The sequence below is a fragment of the Mobula hypostoma genome, chromosome 14 (assembly GCF_963921235.1).
Source record: "Mobula hypostoma chromosome 14, sMobHyp1.1, whole genome shotgun sequence".
Lineage (NCBI taxonomy): Eukaryota > Metazoa > Chordata > Chondrichthyes > Myliobatiformes > Myliobatidae > Mobula > Mobula hypostoma.
The window spans coordinates 51,218,347-51,242,625 of record NC_086110.1 but is presented as its reverse complement, the minus strand read 5'-3'; the positions used below and the strand labels follow the sequence as shown (position 1 = coordinate 51,242,625).

Sequence of the window (24,279 nt, the reverse complement as noted above, 5' to 3'; positions counted from 1 at the left end):
TTTTCTCAGATACGTTGCCTGCAAAAACTTGCAGTCAGATCATTCCTTTGGTCACTTTCACAATTCCCCTGAGCAGCATGGTCCTTCCTTGGTCCGACATGCTTTCCAACCAGAGGCCCAGAGGTTGGCACCAACACCTGTTTGTCCTCTGTTGGGCAAGGATTCATGGTGCACAGCGTAGAGACAGTAGTGGCATCATTCAGTACCTTTCTAAATTTGCTTTCTGTTGACTTTATTACAGGAGTGCCTCATGCTATTAGTGGATGGATCTCCAATCAATTTGTAGCTGTGTCAGTCAATCATGTTCCTACAATGCTGGTCACCATGTTTTTACCACATACAATCTCAGTGTGGCTTGTTGGTTGTTGTATTTCTCTGTCACAAATGTCATTCCCACAGGAGTTATCTTCTGTCCCGTATAAGTTCTTAGTTGGATATCTACAGGCTTCAGTTTAGTATCTGTGAAAGGCTGTTCAAACTCATTTTGTGGAATGGCTGTAACAGCTGAGCCAGTGTCCAATTGCATTTTAGTTAATTTGCCATACACTTCTGGTGTAAGCCACATTGCTTGTCTTTTGTTAGTTTTGAAAATGTAAATCTCAAAGGTATTCAATCCTGGGTAACTCAACATTTTTTGATTTTTCACCAATAATATGCAGATGAGGGCTCTTTTTGAAACTGCAACTTGACTTTTCATCTTTTCCCTGTGCAGTCCATCTGTTTTTGTCTGCCCAACATACTCTTCGTATGCGTCCCACTTTGATGCACTTTCTGCAGCAAGTTTCATCTTTAAATCTGCATCGACCTGCTGTATGTGAGCTTCTGCTATAAAGGTAACACGATATGTTTATGCTGACTTTCACTCCTGACTACAAATCAATCGTGCCTCTGTCTGTTGTCTCCACTGATACAGCAATTTCAACTGCTCTTTTAAATGTCAGTTGTGATTCACTTAGGAGTTGCTTTTGATTGATTCCTTGTAAGATTCCACAAACGAAATGATCTCTCAGTTCATTATTAAGCCAATCATATAACTAACAATGCTCAGACAATCTTTTCAATTCGGCTACGTACACTGAAATGGACACCACTTCCTTTTGGTTCTATTTATGAAACCTTAAGTGTTTTTCAATCAAAATTGGTTTTAGTTCTAAGTGTTCCTGTATTTATTTCATTATACCAGCAAAGCTAATTTTTAATGGTTTGGTTGGAGCAGTTAAACTTTGAAGCAAACTGTATTTCTTTAAACACAACACACTCAGCAAAATTGGTACTCGTTTCTCATTGGCTATTTCATTTGTTTCAAATACTGTTCAATTGACTCAGTATACATGAGCCAGTTACCCACTGAGCAATCGAGTGTATCCATCTTTCCGATGTAGCCAGCCATTTCTTCTCTTTCTTTTTATGATTATTATCACTGTACTTATTGTTTATGAAACAATGAAATCTTTCATTTTCTGCATTTAATAAAACTTGAACATATCTTCCCTTCTGAAGAACACATGCAGTGCTGCTTTTTTAAAAAAGTTGACTGTCTCTGTACATGCTCTGCTGCTTTTTTTTTCAACTTGACCTTTCCTTACTGTGCTTCGTTTAACTTGAATGTCTCGCTGCACTTCAGTAGGTCAGAAGTCATATTGGGTTCGTTTTAAAAATACCTTGTTGCTATTGTTATGTTTTGTAATTTCAAAACATTCAACTAATTCAAAGAAAAAAGAAGAGAGCTGAGAATGCAGGTCTAACGTTCTTTACTTTAAGCAAAGTGCACATGCATTACATGGTAGTGTTGTGATGTATGCAATTCACATATTTATACATATGAATTATTTAAATGAACAGGAATGCTTAATTAGCCTATATATATATACACACACAAGATTACCCAACATTTACTGAAATATTAAATAGACAACATAACCAACTTCCAGAAGTACTTCATAATTGTTGATGTAATTGCTATTGGATGCTTGCTATTGAGGTAAATCACCAGTCTCTTCATGGGAACTGGTACAGTAGATGCCTTTTTGAAGCAGGTGGGAACTTAAGACCACAGGAGTGAGAGATCAAATATGACAAATATATCTGTACATGCTCCAGCCATTTGGGTCTACACAGATCACTAGTGCACGGCCAAGTATGTTGTCTGAACCAGATGTCTTTCATGGATTCACCCCTTAAAGGATTACAGTAAGTTGGCCTCAGAGACACCCAGAGTTGTGGGTGCCCTCATATTGATAAGTTATGACACTGTCAAACAGAACAAAGCTGAAATCATACTTAAGAAATAGAAGCTGGATTGTCATTTTGGTCGTCTTGTCTGCTACGTCTTTCAGTTATTTCATAGCTGACCCTTTAACTTAGAACTGCTTCCTATCCTAACTGTCTTAATTCCCTTAACATCTACAGTAAAATTCCCTGTACAATGAAAGGTGTGCAGCAGAGATTATCAGAAAAGTACTCAAACTCCAAAGGTTAAAATATAAGGAGGTTATGCAAGTTAGACATGAAGTTCTTGGAATTTGTGAGTTTAAGGCTAGTTGGACTGAACTATATACAGTACTCCACCTGTGGCCTAATCAATGTTTTATAAAGTTTACCATAATCTCCCCACCCTTACGTACAAATCCCTGATCAATGGAGACAAATGTCCCCTGCATAATTTTTATTACTCCATCTTCCTACGATGCCTCCTTCAGGGGCACTTGGACCTGTACACCAAAGTCCCTCCATTCTTTCATATTCCCTGGGCCCTATCATTTACTATGCATTTTTTAACCTTATCAGTTTTCCCAAAGATTGTCACCTCAGAACGACCAAGGTTAAACTCCATCTGCCATTGCTCTGCCCATCTTACCAAATGACCAATACCATCCTATACTTTAGAGCAGGGGTTCCCAACCTGGGGTCTACAAACCCCTTGCTTAATGGTATTGGTCCATGGTATAAAAAAGTTTGGGAACCTCTGCCCTAGAAGAATCCTGCTCACTACAGAGTTGTGGATGCCTGAAATGTGCTGCCTGGTATGATGGGAGAGGCAAATAATTTGGAGCTTTGAAGAGATGTTTGGATAGGCAAATGGATGTAAGGAAGATAGAGGGATATGGACATGGAGTAAGTAGGAGCGATTAGTATTTGGGTGTTTGATTTGCTTTTTAGCTGGTTTGGCACAACATTGTGGGCCAAATGGCCTGTTTCTCTGCTGTACGGTTCTATGTTCTATTAACAACATCACCAATTTTCATCTCATTTATCTTATCTCCTATATTAATATGCAAATTGGTAATCAATATAATGAACAGTAAGTGTCCCAGCACTGGACTCTGTGATACACCATAGACTTCCAATAACAGTAACAACCTTCTACTAATACCAAGTCAATTGCCTTGTACTACCAAGTCAATATATGAATCCAATTTGCCTTCAATCCCCTGGACTCTAATCTTTTAGAACAGTTTCCCACATGACTCAGTGCCAAAGACTTTACTGTGGTCCATAACGACTAGGTCAGCTTCGTCATCCTCATCAATATCCTATGTAATTTACTCAAAATGTTCAATCAAGTTGGTCATCCAGAACGCCCCGCTAACAAAACCATGCAGTCTTTCATTTAATCTCTACTTTTCCAAGTACAGATGAATCCAGTCCCTCACATTTCTTTTTCATTAGCACCCCCACCACTAGGGATTATTTACAGGCTCCAATTAAGAAGGTTACCATCCTCTCATAAAGGTAGCATATTTGATTCCTGTCTTATAGACTGTCAAACCAAAAATGATAGCATTTACTAGTACTCTTCTCCTATCCAATAATCAACCTAAAAGGTGCATTAAGCATAGAGTAAAGATTAGTTCTTGTTAAATAATATAGTTTCCAGTTCTTTTTCCCTCATACCTTCCTAGAGTAATGGAGCTACAGTACATTTGCTACATTCCATTCCACAAGAACACGTCTTAAAATGCTGAAAATGAACACATCCGCCATTTCTGTAGCAACTTTCCTTCAGAGGTGGCATGGTAGCATATTGGTTAGTGTAACGTTTTACAACACCAGCAGTCGCGGTTCAATTTTGCCACTGTCTGTATGGAGTTTTTCCATTCTCTCTGTGACCGCTTGGTTCTTCCTCAGGTTTTCTGGTTTCCTCTCAAGTTCCAAAGGCGTACGGGTTAGGGGTGGTAATTTGTGGGCATGCTCTGTTGGCACTGGAAGCATGGCGATAGTTACGGGCCTCCCCCTGCACAGCCCTGGACTGTGTTGGTCATTGACACAAACGATGCATTTCATTGTATTTGTCAATGTACATGTGACACATACAAAATGCTGAAAGAACTCAGCAGGCCAGGCAGCATCTATGTAAATGACCGAACAGTCGACGTTTCGGGCTGAGACCCTTCATCAAGACTGGAAAAGAAGATGAGAAGGTAGAGCAAGAAGGTGGGGGGAGGGGAAGATGTACAAGGTGGCAGGTGATGGGTGAAACTGGGAGAGGGGTAGGGTTGAAGTAAAGTGATGCGTGAAAGAGATAAAGGGCTGGAGAAGGGGGAATCTGATAGAAAAGGGCAGAAGAACATGGAAGAAAGGGAAGGGGGAGGAGCACCAGAAGGAGGTGATGGGCAGGTAAGGAGATGAGGTGAGAGAGAGAAACGGGAATGGAATGGTGAAGGGAGGGGGCAATTACTGGAAGTTGGAGAAATTGATGTTCATGCCATTAGGCTGGTGGCTACCCAGATAGAATATACGGTGTTGTTCCTCCAACCTGAGTATGGCCTCATCATGACAGCAGAAGAGGCCATGGACTGACATGTCAGAATGGGAATGTGAAGTGGAATTAAAATGGGTGGCCACCGGGAGATGTCACTATTTCTGGCGGACGGAGCATAGGTGCTCATTGAAGCTGTTTCTGAATCTACGTCCGGTCCCACCGATATATAGGAAGCCACACCAGGAGCACTGGATACAGTAGATGACCTCAATAGACAGGTGAAGTAAAGCTAATCTTTAATCTTTATCTTTACCTCTTTTAAAGCCCTTGGATGTTGACCATCAGGTCCATTGGTTTTGTTGGCTTTTAGTCTCATTAACTTCTTCAGTACTTTATTAATGCCAATGTCTTTAAGGCCTTCATTCACTCTAGGGTGTTAGCTCTCCACTACTGAATGATTTATTGTATCTTCTAATATGAAGATATACAAAATAGTTCCTTTAATCTCAACAATGTGCCTCTCATTCTAATAAGCTTTCATACCTACATGATGTGTTTTATTCAGATTTAAAACCCAATTTTCATAGTTAACCAACTCAGATTCAAACACTGAAAAAAATCTATCATAGCCTATCATCCATAATATAAGTTTTTTCTTGTTTGGCATGTGAAGGATAATAGCAGTTGAATGTGTATTGTTTGTGAAGTTGCAGAGTTTTTAAACATGATTATTAACTGACTTCTTATGAATTGGGCTACAGGTGTTATCAGCAATGACATCTACCATTAAATTTGACAAGACAATGTGAACTGAATTATGGATTTAATTTAGAAAGGAGGTTAATTGTTCCTAAATTACCTTTGCCAAGACGTAGCAGACATCATTTGATGTGAAGCCAAACTTTCAAAATTACACCGTTTAAGATTGCAAATAAGGTGAATCATGATTAGCAATTTTTTTTTGCCAGTAAGTGGGAAACCAGTGATAATACTGAAAAGAAATAGAGAGAAATTTGGTAAAATATCTTTATACAGGTAGAGTTTTGAATTTCCCGCAAGACTCATTGTTTAAATAGAAACTCAGTACCAGATGCATCATATGCAACTTCTATTTATGGACTGCAATTATGGGTAATTTTCTTAAGAAAGATCATCAATCTGAAATGCAAAGCCCACTTTTCCCTCCGCAGACTCTGCCTGACTCGCTGAACATTTACAGCATTTTATGCTTTAATGTCAGTCACCCTGCAGTACTTTGCTTTTGTAGCTCATTGACAAAAAATCTTGATTTAATGCTGTACAACCTCTAGGATTGTGCCATGTGACTACTGCTAACTAAATCAGAATCACGGCATACATCGTGAAATTTGTTGTCTTTGCTGCACCAGTGCAACGCAATTCATAAAAATAGAGAAAAAACTGTGAATTACAGTAAATATTTATATATATGGAAATAATTAAATTGAATAAGTAGCGCAAAAAAAGTAGTGAGGTAGTATTCATGTGTTCAATGTCCATTCAGAAATTGGATGGCAGAGTATGTACAGACCTCTAACCAGCGTCTGGTTGGAAGAAGGCCATAAGACTGGTTGCCTGTCACTCAAACCCTTCATTTAAAGTATTTTTGCTGGTGATTTGAATTACTGTTTTCCAGTCTCTTTAAGAGATAGGTTGGAAGACAGGATGTCAGAAGTTCTGGTTGAAGAAGCTATTAAATTTAGATGCAATGCTTGTCTCTGGATATCAAACACGTCTTCCAGCTGAGGTGACGCACTGACACCTGACTGAGACAGTAATGGCGGCATCTCAAGGCACTAGATTTTCATTCAGCTGATTTATCTAAAAGATACAGAGGGTGGAAGGACAAGTTTACACGACAAATTAACTGGCTGTGACAAGTAGAAGCAGATGAAAGTAAAGGCACCTCCAATCCATCTGCCAAACACAGGAGTTCCCAGTGGCCAAAGCTTTTAATTCTGATTCCCATTCCCATTCTAGTATGTTGGTCCATGGCCTCCTCTTGTGCCCCTTAGACCTATTTTCCTGGGTGGAGGATCAACACCTTATATTTCTTCTGGGTGTCCTCCAACCTAATGGCATGAATAGTGATTTCTCTTTCTGGTAAAATTTTCTTTTCCTTCTCCCTTCCATCTTCTCCTAGTCCCCACTCTGGCCTTTTACCTCTTCTCACTTGCCTTTCACCTCCCCCTGGGTCCTCTCCTTCTTCCACTGTCCTCTCCTATCAGATTCTTTCTTCTCCAGCCCTTAACCTTCCCCACTCATTTGGCTTCATCTATCACCTCCCGGCTATCCTCCTCCCCCCCCCCCCACCCTTGCCTTTCTATTCTGGCATCTTCCCTCTTCTATTTCAGTCCTGAAGAAGGGTCTCAGCTTGAAAAGTTGACTGTCTATAGATGCTGCCTGGCCTGCTGAGTTCTTCCAGCATTATGCATGTTGCTTGGGATTTCCAGCATCTGCAGACTCTCTTGTGTTTATGAAAGTATAGATGTTATTGTTTCTGACTGGTTAAAAAGGGAGTGGGCACGTGGCCAAGTGGTTAAGGCATTGGACTAGCTACCTGAAGGTTGTGAGTTCAAGCCCCAGCCGAGGGAACGTGTTGTGTCCTTGAGCAAGGCACTTAATCACACATTGCTCTGCGATGACACTGGTGCCAAGCTGTATGGGTCCTAATGCCCTTCCCTTGGACAACATTGGCCTCGTGGAGAGGGGAGACTTGCAGCATGGGCAAATGCTGGTCTTCCATACAACCTTGCCCAGGCTTGCGCCCTGGAGAGTGAAGACTTTCCAGGCACAGATCCATGGTCTCGCAAGACTAATGGATGCCTTTATTTATTTAGAAAGGGAGAGAACTGAATCATAAACTAATACCCTCAAAGTGGGGCAATACACACAATGTGCTGGAGGAACTCAGCAGGTCAGGAGGCCTCTATGGATGGGAATGAACAGTCAATGTTTTTGGCCAAGACCCATCATCAGGACTGGAAAATTACGGGGAAGAAGTCAGAATACGATAGGGGAACGGGAGGAGGAAGCACAAGGTGGCAGGTGACAGGTGAAACCGGGAGGGGGGGTGAAGTGAAAAGCTGGGAAGTTGATTGGTGGAAGAGATAAAGGGCTGGAGAAAGGGGAATCTGATTGGAGAGGACAAAAGACCAAAGGAGAAAGGAAAGGGGGAGGAGCACCAAGGGGAGGTGATGGGCAGGTAATAGTTTTTACTTCAAGCACATTGTTACCTGTGCTTGATTACTTTTTCACATTTTCTTAATGGATCTAAAGTTGTTTGCAGATAATTAGCAGGTACTGTATTTCCATGTTCACAAATTAGAAATACTCACACATCAAAGATTAGTTTACTTGTGAAATCTGGGAGTTCAGCCTGAGGAAACAGTTGTTATGTGAGACAGAGCCATCCTTCAAAGAGTGCGCAAATATCGCTGGTTGCTTTTGAATTGCCCTGACAACTCACATTATTAAAACATTGACTGTTTGTGAGTTGCTCGATATCTCCGGCATCTGCAGAATCAATTGAGTTTCCACTCAGGATTTTGGTGAAGCCAGACTGATGGATTTTTAAGACTCTTGGATATTGTTCCAATTAATACTACAACACGTTCAGGTGGAGACACAAGAGATTGAAGTTGCTGGAATCTGGAGCAACAAACGATCTGGCAGAAGAACTCAGTGCATCGTGCAGTTTCAGTGGAAGGAAAGGAATTGTTGATGTTTTTGGATTGAAACTCTGTACCAGTACCAGATCTTAATTCACTTTTTTTGAGATGCTGTGCAGCAATATGACCATAGTTTTTTTGGGGTGGAAAATGTAGTAAGCCTAGAGAGAGGCCTGGCTATGTTTAAAAGAAACACAGGAACCAGGCCCTGGTGAGTTTAAAGAGAAGTGCACAAACCAAGGCCCCAGTGTGTAAAAGTGAGCTTGGAACCAGGGACCAGAGAACATCTGTAGATGCTGGAAATCCAAGTGACGCACATGAGATGCTGGAGGAACTCTTGGAAAAAAGTACAGTCCATGTTTTGGGCAGAGATCCTTCTGAACCAGGATGTTAAAAGGAGTGCAAACCAGGGCTCCAATGTGTTAATAAATGTGCAGGAACTTGGGCTTGAGTATATAAAGGGAGGCCCAGTATATTAAGGGATGTGAAAATGAGTAGGTGAGTAAGCATCCAGCGAATTAGATGCCAAACCACTGGGATTTCTGCACAATTAAGTTGCGGATTATTTGAATTTTCCTGTACTTAGACCATATAACCTAGGAGCAGAATTGGGTCATTTGGCCCATCGAGTCCGCTCCGCCATTCAATCTTGGCTGATGTTTTTTCCCCTTTCTCAGCCCCACTCCCCAGCCTTCTGTGTCCAATCAAGAACTGATCAACTTTGCCTTACCCAACAACCTGGCCTCCACAGCTGCCTGTGGTAATAAATTCCACAAATTCACCATCCTCTTGCTAAAGAAATGTCTCCACATCTCTGTTTTAAATGGACGTCCCTCCATCTTGAGGCTGTGCCCTCTTGCCCTACTAAACTCACCTCAACATGTCTTTTACAGTCATTTAACCCACCATGGGCAATAGAAAAGTCACTGTTGCAAACAGTGCAGCGAGCAACACTGTCATTATTTTGACCCCTATTAGGCAGGGGTACACTTTAGTGTAGTCTGGGGTGAAGTACGTTTTATATTTTCTGATGGACAATGAAAGAGAGAGAGAGAGGTTGACTGTAAAGCCTTGCCACAGAGAAAACTGATAGTCTACTTAGCACAAAGGGAGACCAATCAGGATGTTCTCTCTGTCACTCTCTCGCTACGTCTGACACTCGCTCTCTCTGTCTCTCTCTTCCCCCCCCCCCCTTTGCTTGCTCTCAAAAAAATCAATTTCCGGGACATCGTATATAATTTGCAGGTGTCAGAGAGCCGCTATCGATATGCAGGAGACTCCCGAAACTTCTGGGAGAGGTGGGATGTCTGCCCTAGACTCCCCCACATCCTTTCCACATCTACTTTGTCTAGACCTTTCGACATTCGAAAAGTTTCAATGAGACCCCCCCCATCCTTCTAAATTCCAGTGAGTACAGACCCAGAGCTATCAAATATTCCTTGTATGATATCCCTTTTATTTAGAAAGACACGGTGTCCTAGTTGTTAAAAACTGGGAATAACTATTAATAATGACCAGGTCGCCTTGAAATGGAAATTCTGAAACGTTTCTTTTAAAAAGCTGCTTGTCTGGAGAGGGAGGTGCTGGAGATTGGGAATGATGGGATATATCTACTTTCTTCATCTTGTACAAAGGAGGCAACCAGCATTTGCATGCTAGAACGACCTTCAGATCTAAGCTCTGACTAAGGATTCTGACTTGTCACTCAGAATTCTCTGAGCTCAGCATCTTCAATCAGTAACTCCCTGAGGTGTGATTTTCATCATAGTTATTCACTTACGAGAAGAAGTCGTTGCCGGCAAAACCAACACTGTTGCGGATCCCCAGTTGCTCTTGAGAAGGCTGAAGTGAGTCACCTTTCTCAGCCACTCCAGTGCTTCTGGTCAATGTACTGCCCCGGTGCTGTCGGGATTTCGAGCCTGCGATGACAGCAAATTATTGCTATAGTTGGCATTTGGAAAAGCGATGCCAGAGGAGGCAGGAACAGTAACAGCAGTTAGGAGCCATTTGAACAGGTACAAATGCACAGGAGAGGGAGGGCTGTGGAATTAATGCAGGCAAGTGGCATTAGTATGGACACACATGACAGTTCAAAGTCAAAGTGAATATATGTTACCTTGAGGTTCATTTTCTTCCAGGCATTTACTGGAAAATAGACAAATACAATATCATTTATGAAAGCTATACATAAACAAAGACTGACAGTGAGTGAGTGTGCAAAAGAAGACAAATTGGGCAAATGAAACTACACTCAGAGCAGGAGTTTAGGAAGATGGGCCGAAGGGCTTGTTTCTATGCTTTACAATTTTACTTCAATATTTATTTGCAGGATAGTGTATGACTTGGAAGGAGATCCTTCACCCCTCATCCAATATGTACTGAGGTATTTGCATTCTCCCAATTATTCCATTTGGAAAATAGCAGAGTAGTAGTTCTAAAATGTTTTCATTTGATTTTCAAAGATTTCAAATGTCGCGAACACATTACAATTCCCATGCTGTTTTCAAACCCTTCCTGGTCCCTCCCTTCCTCTCTCAGGACCTAGAGTCCTCTAGGAGCTCTGTGTTCCCTGGAGTTCAATCACTGGCCGTCGCAAGAAACGACAGTCATATAACGGGTGTGGAGCAGTTAGCGCAACGCTCTGACAACGCCAGTGACCCCGGTTCAGTTCCGCTGCCGAGTGCGAGGAGTTTGTATGTTTTGCCTGTGACTGCATGGGTTTCCTCGGAGTGCTCTGGTTTGCTCCCACATTCCGAAGGTATAGGGTTCCTAAATTCATTGGTTACATGGGTGTAATTGGGCTGCGCGGGCTCCTTTGGCCGGAAGTGCCTGTTAAACAAACAAACAGACTCTCACATCAGCTTTCAACTGAACCCCCTCACCGGATCTGTTTCCATCTTTGCCTTCCTCCTCAAAAATCACCTCACTGGCCATTGGAAAGGATTTGATAAAAGGTCGTTCTTCAGAAAGATCTCGCCACAGGTATTTCCAGCAGTTTCCATTCTTATCCATTCTCGGAAAGGCAGTGTCCATTATTAAGGACTCCCAGCACCCAGCGCATGCCCTTTTCTCAGTGTTACCATCAGGAAGGAGGTACAGAAGCCTGAAGGCACACACTCAGCGATTCAGGAACAGCTTCTTCCCCTCTGCCATCCGATTCCTAAATGGACATTGAACCCGTGAACACTACCTCACTTTTTAATACATATTATTTGTTTTTTTTGCATGATTTTTAATCTATTCAATATACATATACTGTAATTGATTTAACTTACTATTATTATTATTTTTCTCTTCTTCTATATAATGTATTGCATTGAACTGATGCTGAGTAGTTAACAAATTTCACGACACATGCCGGTGATAATAAACCTGATTCTGATTATCTTGATTTCCACCATCTGCTTGAACTGTATAAATGCCAGAAATGATCAACATTAATATAAATGTATCTACACATTACTGAGGGTTTGATGTAGGAGTTAGCATTGAAGGATGCTGGTACATGGTGCATTGAATCCTATGTAAACAACTAGAACAATACAACAGCAGGCCTGGCCACTCGGCCCACAACATCCGTGCTAGCGATGATGCCTAACCAGATAATTCCATCTGTCAGCACAGAATCCATATTCTTCCCCTCCTTTCGTGTACACGTGTCTGCCTAAATGCCTCGTAAAAACCACTGTTGTATCAAAAGAGTGTGTGCTAACGAGTGAATGCGTGGGGAGAGAAGGGTGGAGTTTTGAACCCACGGGGCGGGTACTCTCGCAGGCCGGTATAAGAAGAGTCTCCACTCATTTGCGGTTCTGTCAAATTCATCCCCCTTTTCCTCGAAACCGCCTCCGATTCTGCTGTCTGTAACTAGGATGGCTGCAGCTGATCGCACCGTACTCGTGCTTGGGGGAGCCGGCATTGTCGGCTCAGGCATCGTCAAAGTTCTGCTGGAGAAAGGTAGGTGACAAATATTCCGCTATAACTGCCTGCCGGAAGAAGGTAGAGCGAGAGGCGTATTTCATTTCACACCTTGTTCACTGTTTATTCAGTTCCACTCCCCGTCCCTTTATCAGGACTTTTTTTTTCTGTAAGGACGTTTACACTAACTTTCCAGCCTACTGAAAATGTCATGTGACAAGCAGTGATGAAATAAGCAAGTAACCTGTCCGGAGGATATCGGGCAGAGAAAAATGCTACCAGGTATCCGGCGTTTGCCAGTTATTTAAGCGAGGTGATGATCACTGCTTTGTACCCACATCCCTGCAGGTATGTCGTGCGCAAGGGGATCCGCATCCTGAGTGACATTATGTGTGGGAGCGGCTGTGGAATGGCAAGCCCCCTTCTGTCACATTTTAAAGCCAACTGAGGGCACATTGAATTTCTTTGCCCACTCGCCTCCCTGTGCGTCAGTTTCCAGTATGTGTCCAAATCCTTTGCGGAATTCTTCTGTTTTGAGAATCCACCTCAAAACCGGACAGCTCGCTGGAAAAGAAAATTATTCCTTGGTCCTTGTGCCTGTGATCTTTGGCCAGCAACCAGCTTCCAGCCTCCTGCCGATGAAACCGGTTTCATCGCGTTTACATGGAATCTCCTCTGAACTTCTGCATCAAGGAAACGGTCTCTAAACTGCGGACATTCCTGCTATCTCTAGTATTATTTCAGCCAATTTCCGCTGTAGTTATCCGCTTTAAAGTTAAGATGTGTCATAATTGGTCTCCCCACTCCATCGCTACTCACCCATAGCATTACTTCAGGATGGCTCGAATTTGGGTAGAATCCAAAGTGAAAGTAATGACTAAAATTATACAACAGGTTGGTCAAGATCTCCAAATAGTGATATTTAGCTTAAAAAAAGGCAAAAGAACAAAATCCAGTTCCAACCCCCGATGGGAAACGTAATTGAATTGGGGTCCTGATACTCCCCTCAATTGAGCGTAGTAATTGCTGTACCACTGTTTTCTATGGGAGCGAATTCAGAGTTAATCGCAGTGAGACAACCCAAGAACCAAAAAGTCAGGGAAAGCTTTTTTTTGTGATGTTGATTTTTTTTAAAATTTACAAATTACAACAGCTTCCCTTCTCACCTGACCAGCTTCTTAATAATTGTGTCAACCTTTCATGAAGTGTTTGGACTATTGTTTAACGATGGATGTGTTTTGCTGAGTTGCAAACGATACATAAACCCAACGAAAATTTCCAGGTTCGATTCACCAGCTGCTTGCAAAAAAAAAGACAATTACGTGATTTTGGTTACTCGACTCCCATCTATCGTCCAAGAACAAGAATACTGTCTGGAAATGCATGCGATTTATGATTTAATCTACGCAATCATTACGATTCGAACAGCCGCTGAGAATAAGACACTCAAAATGAAGGAGGAATTCAGCAGGTCAGGTGTAGCTAGCATCTTTCGGCCACAAACGTCGACTCCTTGTTGCTTTCCGTAGATGCTGCCTGACGTGTTGAGTTATTCCGGCACGTTGAGTGCGGTACTCCGGATTTCCAGCATCTGCAGAATCTCATGTGGTTATGAGTCACAGAGATTGACTGGAAAATGTTTTTTTTTGCTTGTTGTTCATTCCAACTTTAAAAAATCCATTGTAGAAATTGCGAAATAAATATCTCTGCGAAATGTACATAATAGAAAAAATTGAGTGCAGTGATAGATATCATTTAACTTTGTTTTATTCTTTAAATCACACAGTGAGGTTGACATTAACAAAACTCTTATTGCCCCTATGAAGACACTGGTGACCTGTTGTTCAGCCACTACAGAAAGTTACACAGGTTCAACCAGATTGGAAACTTAGACCCAGATTGGTTTATTTCTCCAAAGGGCCAGAAGACCATGAGATCAAAAGACTTAGGAGCAGAATTAGGCCATTCCATCTACTGCATCTGCTCTGCCATTCCACCATGGCTGATTTATTTTCCTTCTCAACCCCATTCTCTGACTTTTCCATGTAACCCTTAGTAATCAAGAACCCATCAACCTCTGTTTTAAATATTACTAATGAAGGCCTCTGTAGCGATCTGCAGCAATGGATTCCATGGTATCATTGCCCTTTGGCTGATGAAATTCCACCTAATCTCCATTCTAAAAGGACGTCCTTCTTTTCTGAGGTTGTGCCCTCTGGTCTTAGACTCTCCCACTACCATTTAAAGTTTAATAGCTTCTTGCTGGCCATTATTACCATCAGATCTGGCTTGTCTCTCCCCATATTTAAATAAATTATTTAAATTTCACATCTGGCTTGATGAAATTTACACCTGTGTCTCTGAATTAATACAAGACACTAGGTTACCATTCTGGCAATATATTGATTTGCTGACCCAACATCTTTAAACATAACTGTATTAGTTTCAGCCTGTGGTATTGTTCCTTGTTGGTGTTTCACTATTCAAATGAGATTTTCTTTCCATTTTACTGGCAGGTCCAACATAAAAATATAAAGCCTTGAATACACGCCTATAAATTTGAGTGGGGAAGGTCCTGCCTGTTGCTATGGTAGTTTAATGAATAGCTAGAAGGCAAACCAAAGCTGACGTGCACTTGCTGTGCTTGCAAGCAGTTTGCTATTTGGTTTTAAAAATCGACATGGGTTGAACTATGTAAATATAGCATTTACAACAACACACCTTTCATTTTTAAACACCAACCAATCCAATAGCTGCGGGAAAAGCCGGTGCCATATGATTAAGGAACTGGTTGGGTGAGGACAGAAACCAGATGCACATACATCATAACCTTGACGGCTTTTCACATCATTTTCTCCCATGCATGGTGGATGTTCTTACATTCTCAGTATTACTCCAAGTTAAGTTGATCTCCTCATCACTAAGGAAACAAAAGATACTGGAACTCTTGCAATTTTTTGTCTATTGTATCTCAATTTGCCTCACTGTTCTGAGTATTAACTAAGCATAACAGGGATGATTCAGGAACTCAAATCAAGGGTTACAAAATAAAATGTAAAACATCAACTTTGATTTCCTTCAATATTTTTGTTTTTATTTTAAATAGAACTGTTAATATTACTAGTGCATAAACCTTCTTTGGGAAGAGTGCAATAAATCTTTAAGTATTAAACCAAAGTGTTACAGCTGAGTACGCAGTCACTCTTGCACAACCAAATTTGATAATTATGGATAAGATAATTGAAACTGTTTCACTTTGTTAATTATGATGACTCAGTAAAGTGGGAGGCAACTAAAAACTTCTCATGAGAGGAATTTATTTATTTAAAGGGTTGTGGACCATTGGAATTCTCTACCTGAAAGGGCCTTAGCTATGCCTGCCTCTTCGTTGGTTATGTGGAACAGTCTGTACTCCAAACCTATTCTGGTAATGCTCCCCAACTTTCCTTCGCTACATTGACGACTGCATTGTGCTGCTTCCTGCACCCATGCTGAGCTTGTCAATTTCATCGACTTTACTTCTAACTTCCACCCAGCCCTCAAATTTGCTTGGTCTATCTCGGACACTTCTCCCCTTTCTCGATCTCTCGGTCTCCATCTCTGGAGAAAGACTGTCCACTGACATCTTCTACAAGCCCACTGACTCTCATAACTACCTCAACTATACTTCTTCCCACCCTGCCACATGCAAAAATGCCATTCCCTATTCCCAGTTCCTCAGTCTTCGCCGCATCTGCTCCGAGGATGAGGTTTTCCATTGCAGGACATCTCAAATGTCCTCTTTCTTTAAGGATCATGGTTTCCCTTCTGCTGTCATCAATGATGCCCTCACCCGCATTTCCTCCATTTCCTGCACTTTGGCTCTCACCCCATCCTCCCGCCACCACAACAGGGACAGAGTTCCCCTTGTCCTCACCTACCAGCCCACCAGCCTCCGGATCCAGCACTTTATCCTCCGCAACTTCCGCCACCTTCCACAGGACCCCACCACTAAGCACATCCTTCCCTCTCCACCCCCCTCCGCTTTCTGCAGGGATCGGTCCCTCCGCGACTCCCTGGTCCACATGTCCCTCCCCACGGATCTCCCACCTGGCACCTATCCCTGTAAGCGCAAGTGCTACACCTGTCCCTACACTCCTCTCTTGCCACCATTTAGGGCCCCAAGCAGTCCTTCTAAGTGAGGCAACACTTCACTTGTGAGTCTGTTGGGGTCATCTATTGCATCCCGTGCTCCCGGTGTGGCCTCCTCTATATCGGTGAAACCCGACGCAGATTGGAGGACTGCTTCGTTGAGCACCTCCGCTCCGTCCGCCAAAACAGACAGGATCTCCCAGTAGCCACCCACTTCAACTCTGCTTCCCACTCCCATTCAGATATGTCCTCCTCTACTGCCATGACGAGGCTAAACTCAGGATGGAGGAGCAACACCTCGTATACCGTCTAGGTAGTCTCCAGCCCCTTGGTATGAACAAAGAATTCTCTAACTTCCGGTAATTCCCTCTCCCTCCCTTCCCCTATCCCTATGTCACTCTGCCCCCTCCCCCAGCTGCCTATCACCTCCCTCATTGTTCCGCCTCCTTCTACTACCCATTGTGTTTTCCCCCATTCCTTCTTCACCTTTCCTGCCTATCACCTCCCTACCTCCCCTCCCCCACCCCTTTATCTTTCCTCTTACTGGTTTTTCACCTGGAACGTACCAGCCTTCTCCTTCCCATCCTCCCCCCACCTTCTTTATAGGGCCTCTGCCCCTTCCCCCTACAGTCCTTACGAAGGGTTCTGGCCCGAAACGTCGACCGATCTTTTCCACGGATGCTGCCCAACCCGCTGAGTTCCTCTAACGTGTTGTGAGTGTTGCTTTGACCCCAGCATCTGCAGATTATTTTGTGTTTATGATTTGGACTCATCTCTCTGGGTGACTCATGGATCTCCAGTGCCCTAATGCAAGCATAACTACGTTCTGGCTCAGAGACATATGTTGACTCCCAGTATAACAACACATTGATTTTAACATTCGCACTCTTGCTTTTAATCCTTAAGTGGCCTTGTCCCTCTGTATTAAGTACTATAAGCCTCAGCTATCTACTCTCCTTCAATGCTGTACTCTTTGCTAGACCTGAATTTAATTAATCCACTTTATAAGCCCCATCTTCACCTGTCAAGGTTTAGATCCTTTTCTGTCTCCTTTTGGAGATGCATCAAAAAACCTAAATCTTTTTCCAAGCACTTTATTCTTAACACCTTCATTGCTAAATTTTGTTGCTCCTGTGATTCACCATGGAACACCTTTGTTACCTTGATAATCTGTGTGATGTTGCTGTTGTCTATATTTGACGAATAAACCCTGGGAAATACTTACTATGCACAAGAGTTTTATTTGATTAACATCGTTTGTTAACAGTGAAGTACTTAATTTGTTTAAAGAAATTGCATTAGTGAACCCTCTTCCCTTATGTCTCACAATTTTGCATAATAATTAATACTATCAGGTATACAGTCCCAGGGAGATCTGTGATGGTAACTAAGAGTGGCTTAATAAATTGTGGTATTCCCACTGATGGTCAGAGCAATGATCAGCACCTCAAACTCGGGTCCTAGTCAAATCTTGACTGTAGTTAAAAACCAACTCACCCGAACTATCCAAAAGCTTTTATTGACAGGACCAGCTTTGTTTTCCATGACTTTAACTACAAGTCATTGCATGTCATTTTGACATTAAAAACTTCTAAAGATTCAGACAAAAAAATGCCAAAGTTAATTTCATGTTGCATTAAAGGTATGAACTCTTGAAATATTTTCCCTGTGTTTTGGTGGAAGTTTTATTCTTCTCACGCAAGACTGGAGTGGCATTTGCAAATTGAGTTTGATGTTTGTAAGGCAGAGGTTATAATGCATTTAAAATGATTACATCATACCTTTGACAATAAGGGCATTTTCCATAGGCACATTCATTCAAAATATTTATTAACTTGCAGTGTAATTCTAGGACCAGCATCATCGGGCCTACATAGAGAAGCCTTTACACAAATACCATGAAAGAAAATCTTGCTCCTTACTTTTGGATTGTGTTTGTTCATTCAGCAGAACTAAGAGATTAATCTGCAGTTTTATAAGATGATCAGTGTTTACAATTCTGTACAAAGGTCCTAGGCACATATATATAGCTAGGGTGCATGAGAATTTTACACAGTACTGTAGTAATCTTATGCATTGCACTGTACTCCTGCCACAAAAAAAAAATCCTGACATATGTGAGTGATGACAAACTTGATTCTGCTATGGGTTCTATTGTGGACTGAGAGTGGGAAGTGGGTAGGGAGAAGGGATTCCTGGTTGGAAAAGGGGAAGGGAGTGGGGAGAGAGCAGGAGGCGCCAGAGGGACATTCTGCAATGATCAATAAACTAATTGTTTGGACTCAAATGACCTTGCATGGTGACTCAGGGCTGGGTGTGTCTGCACCTGCACCATTCTCTATCCTGGTACTCCTTTTCTGCTACCTGTCCCAAACCTTTCCCGCAGCACTCCACCACTGCCATTCCCAATATCCTTTGTTCCTGCCAGATTTACAAACTTGCTCTCCACTCCAAATTCATGGATACCCATACTGCACAAAAGCCCTAGCTATGTACAGTATATGTGCCTAAAACTTTTGCGCAGTACTGTATTTCCTGGACAATATTCCTTTCTTAACCAAGAGCACAAAATAGATATTAACATGTATTTTATTTTAATTGATTTTTATGGGATCTTCCAGTTTACAGACAGGTTGTTATATTACCCTGCACAACAATCATATCAACACTATTTGTGAAGTTTTTCAGAACTTCTTCACAGACATCCCACCCTGCAAAAACTCATTTCAGGGAGGTAGCACCATCAATTTGCGGGAGATTCCCGGAACTTCCAGGAGAGGTGGGATGTCTGCAATATAGCAGCTCCTGAGCAGCTAGCCAGCTAGTTTAAATAACGTTAGCTATGCGAATGAACAAATGACACCTGTTAAACTCACCTCAACATGTCTTTTACAGTTTTAACCCACCATGGGCAATAGAAAAGTCACTGTTGCAAACAGTGCAGCGAGCAACACTGTCATTATTTTTGACCCCTATTAGGCAGGGGTACACTTTAGTGTCGTCTGGGGTGACGTACATTTTATATTTTCTTTTTTTTTGGAACACTCTGCCATGACGCGCGCGCTTTCTCGCGCTTGTTCTCTCTCTCTCTCTCTCTCTCTCGTGGTTACTCATGCGCTCGCTCTCGTGGTCTCTCTCGCTCGCTCTCAAAAAAATTGATTTCTGGTTCATTTTATATATTTTGTGGGCATCAGGGAGCCACTATTAATATGCGGGAGACTCCTGGCACTTCCTGGAGAGGTGGGATGTCTGTCTTCAGTACAGTATTGTGATGGTGAAATTAAAGTTATTTTCTTTCTGTTTTGAAAATCAATTGGAATTGCATCTCAAGACCATTTGTGTAATGTAAAACAATATTTTGTCGCTGAGGCTTGGAATAGCTTGGCCATGATGATGCATCCAATAGAGAGTATCATCCAAGCAACACACATCAAAGTTGTTGGTGAATGCAGCAGGCCAAGCAGCATCTGTAGGAAGAGGTGCAGTCGACGTTTCAGGCCGAGACCCTTCATCAGGACTAACTGAAGGAAGAGTGAGTAAGGGATTTGAAAGTTGGAGGGGGAGGGGGAGATCCAAAATGATAGGAGAAGACAGGAGGGGGAGGGATGGAGCCAAGAGCTGGACAGGTTATAGGCAAAAGGGGATACGAGAGGATCATGGGACAGGAGGTCCGGGAAGAAAGACAAGAGGGGAGGGGGACCCAGAGGATGGGCAAGAGGTATGTTCAGAGGGACAGAGGGAGAAAAAGCCACACTCAGGTTGGAGGAACAACACCTTATATTCCGTCTGGGTAGCCTCCAACCTGATGGCATGAACATCGACTTCTCTAACTTCCGCTAAGGCCCCACCTCCCCCTCGTACCCCATCTGTTACTCATTTTTATGCACACATTCTTTCTCTCACTCTCCTTTTTCTCCCTCTTGCCCATCCTCTGGGTCCCCCTCCCCCCTTGTCTTTCTTCCCGGACCTCCTGTCCCATGATCCTCTCGTATCCCCTTTTGCCTATCACCTGTCCAGCTCTTGGCTCCATCCCTCCCCCTTCTGTCTTCTCCTATCATTTTGGATCTCCCCCTCCCCCTCCAACTTTCAAATCCCTTACTCACTCTTCCTTCAGTTAGTCCTGATGAAGGGTCTCGGCCTGAAACGTCGACTGCACCCCTTCCTACAGATGCTGCTTGGCCTGCTGCGTTCACCAGCAACTTTGATGTGTGTTGCTTGAATTTCCAGCATCTGCAGAATTCCTGTTGTTTGAGAGTATCATCCATCTAATTTGTTCAATTGCAAATCAATCTGTCTGTATAACTGCAGGTTCCATCTGAACACCCAAGCACTGAGGATGAAGATTGACACTATTCAATCAGGTTTACTTCTCAGCTCTTTCAACAGTGCTGGCGATATCTTGTGGATTGAATCCAAGCTATGTGACATCAGTAACAAATATTATTCTAATTATCTAAAATTTCTTCATTAGCTGGAATGAAACACTGCTGTTCAGTTGCACAGTAATTCATTTATTACTAATATCTAAATCATTTATTAATGGTAATTCAGTTTGACTTTTCTGGTTCTGTGCAGTGATCACATATTTGTTCATCATCACAGGTTGCCTTAGTAGTATTTTCCTAACCATTCTAGCTTAACTGTTTCCCTCCTGTGTGTACAAAGAAACATGCTTATGCAATATCTTCTACATGCTTAGAGCATCAGAGAATCTTTTATCTAACTGCATCTTATTCCTTCATCTGCAGCCTTTTGTTGCCTTAACTCATGTCAGCCTCTGTCACTACTTCCACCTCACCTGTCTTTCACCCTCTCATCTCCTGGATTCACCTACTGCTTGCCAACTCTGGTGCCACGTCCTTCTCTCACCACTTTATATGGACAGCCTCCTCTTCATCTTTCAGTTCGGGCGAAGAGTCTCATCCTGAAGCTGTCCATTTCCCTTCACAGATGCCGACTGACCTACTGAATTCCTCCAGAAGTTTGTTTTTTTTTTGCTCCTTCAGGTAAATTAATTTTGGAATAAATACCAGTATAATAAGGTGAACAAGTGCAACAAGCTATTTACATACAGCAGAGTCTCTCAAAATGGCATTGACTAGCTAAGCAGTTTTGGAATGGATGTTGTCCAAGGCACCATCAGGCACCATCATATGTTAAATGTGAAATGTAAAACTGAGCCTACTCATTTTAACTCATTCTCCTTCTAAAAAGCCAAAAAAAACCCTAGGTTTTTGTGGCTTATGTTGAATTCTTTTTATTTCAATGTTTTTTCAGGCTTCCGTGTGGCAGTAATATCCAGAGATGCAGCTCGTTTAGAGAAACTAAAAAACTTTGTCTCAACTGCCGCAAGATCCAGGCTTTTTACACTAGTTGGAGACGTAGGTAATGTATCCTTTCCACAAATTCAAAGTATCCTTTTTCACATTAATGGGAGACAGAAAGATGGGGATGAATAAGCATAATCGAGATGTCAAAGAGCTCTATAGAAGTCTAAAAATGGATCAGCTTTAATTCTTGTTTGATATGCGCATGTAATTGAAGGGAATGGGAGGAGACTCATTTGCAAGGCCGGTTTCTGAGCCTTGTAATCCCAATACAAAAAAAATACATACAGCTTTTATGTTGGAAACAAAATTCTGTTGTCAATATAAACAAAAACATACTGTCCTTTGACCTGCTAGGATGCTCAGAGGAGATTTAGAGAGGTCTGGTTTCTAAATTCCAACTTCGGAAACGAGACCTAATGTAATACTCACCCTGACACATTTCAGACATGCTTAGAGGTTGTGGGTGGTTAGTGTGGCAAGTCGTTATATGCACCACTGTACTGTGGTAGTTTTAATCAACTGCCTGAAACGGTTCCAGGTTCAGAAGAGGGTGCAGAAGCCGCTAAAAATGCAGTCCTGCAGGCTGTTGAGAAAGTGACAGATATTGTGTCATCCCTGGGGTTCAGCTGGTGGCAGGGTGGCCCTCCTCACACTCAAACACTGGAAGAGCTCAATAGGGTAAGTGGCAGAATTATAACTCCAAACTCTAGACCTTTGAACAGCACTGCGCTTTGCAATCTTAAGCTATTCGCTTGTGATTACATTAAATTATCATTCAATGTACCCGGTACTGAGTGATGTAATACTTGGTCATAGAGTCGTGACTGTAGACTTTTTTTACAGTACTATATGAAATAGTTAAAGTACATTACCTTTTGACTTTACGGACCTGTATAGTTCTGCAGATGGCTTGATGTCAGCAGTACCCTTATTTAATAACAAAACACTTTTGAAGCTACATATTGAACACATGCCATTTTTATAATATGCATGTTTGCAACCATTTCCACATAAGGCTGCAGGGCTGCTTGACTACACTTGCCTTTGTTGTTAAGCAGATCTGTCATAACTGAAAAATCAGATAATGCATCAATTTTCCCTTGTAATTGTAGCTGGATTTTTGGAAATAGCAGTTTAATGGGTAAGAAACTTAATTACCTTTCCTAATCACCCAGAGATTTTTAAACATTTCTTGACAGTCTTGTAATAAAAGTGGAATCAATTCATTCATATGAATTTCACTTCTTATGCGCTGTTCTCACGAGGAATACTTTCTTAACCTTGCTGAATGAAGTGTATTTAAAAAGGACTGGCTCTTAAAATTTGTGACTCCTTTCCTAGGAAGAATGGGGAAAAGTCCCATGGTTTTCAAAATATTAAACATGAACTTTTGTTTATTTCATGTTTGTGCAATGTTTGAGTTTTGTGTATTGGGTCACCCTGGGTTACAAATGACCTGATTTATGCAAATCTAGCTCTTTGCAAATTCACCCTTTACAAGCTAGTAACGTTATTAATATTTTATGGTATCCATTAATGACTAGATGCCGTATATATACATTACTTATAGGTAGTGTAAGGTTGATAATTCTACAAAATCAATTAGTGGTATAATATGGGTTACTACAGGAAGCAGACGTTTCTAACTTGTGGAGAAATCAAATTGTGGTTAGTTTCTAGAAACGTAATTCTTATATAACCCAGGGGATTTCATATATATATAAATCAGTCACATTGTTACACCTAAGAGTAGCTGTGCGACTAAAAGAACAAAAAAATTTGTGAGCAAAAGTTGCAGGGCCAGAGAGGAAATGGGAATTATACTGATAGAAATGCTATGCTGTGACTTGACATAGATGATGGGCTGGATGGTCTCCTCTGTCTAATATAATATTTTATCATCTACCTCAGTCTCACTTCTTTGTCCTCACAATAATTTTGCTTCGTGTAAAATGATGAAAATGAATGATGATCTATGCTTTATTTACTCTCCTTATATTTCGATGAATTGTCACTGAACTGTGGATATGACATCCAATTCTAGTTTGCAACTTTCTTCCAGGATTGCCTTTTCATTGCTGAGCAACCTAAAGAAAGGGCTCACATTGAACGGGAGCCTTGATTTTATCTTGGAGAAGGAATTACAGTCAAGTGGCCCGTGTGCACGATCAGCTGATTTATCATTGTTCAGCGACCTTTAGTATGTTGCTGACTGGTCAACCTTTAAAACTGAGCACCTAGACACTGCAAGAGTAATAATCCCAGTGTTTAAGCAAGTGCTTCTTGAATGGAGCCCTGATTGGGAGAGGGAAGGCTAAGTTTCCTTATGGTGCTTCCTGGAGTGCTCTGTTATCACTCGGTCTGCAAAGCCTCAACATCACGAAGTATCCTTGTCTGGCAGAGCTTCCTTTTGGTCCTGTTTTCTGTCCTGGCAGATTTGGTCCAGTGGATTATCCCCTAAGTATTCCCTCAACTCTGGACTCAGCTGAATGGACTAATGTCAATAGCCAAT

At 41.9% G+C, this 24,279-nt stretch overlaps 1 protein-coding gene across 1 annotated transcript in view; it reads left to right on the top strand.

Moving 5' to 3' along the window:
* The first annotated feature begins 12,162 nt into the window (after nt 1-12,162).
* The window catches only part of si:dkey-238o13.4 (uncharacterized protein LOC560780 homolog), a 33,767-nt gene continuing 21,650 nt past the window's right edge, over nt 12,163-24,279 (top strand). The window contains exons 1-3 of the mRNA XM_063067488.1: nt 12,163-12,345; nt 21,715-21,822; nt 22,306-22,445. Of these exons, the coding sequence (XP_062923558.1) occupies nt 12,261-12,345; nt 21,715-21,822; nt 22,306-22,445 (333 nt within the window). The 5' untranslated portion in view covers nt 12,163-12,260. The remainder of the gene's footprint in view (nt 12,346-21,714; nt 21,823-22,305; nt 22,446-24,279) is intronic.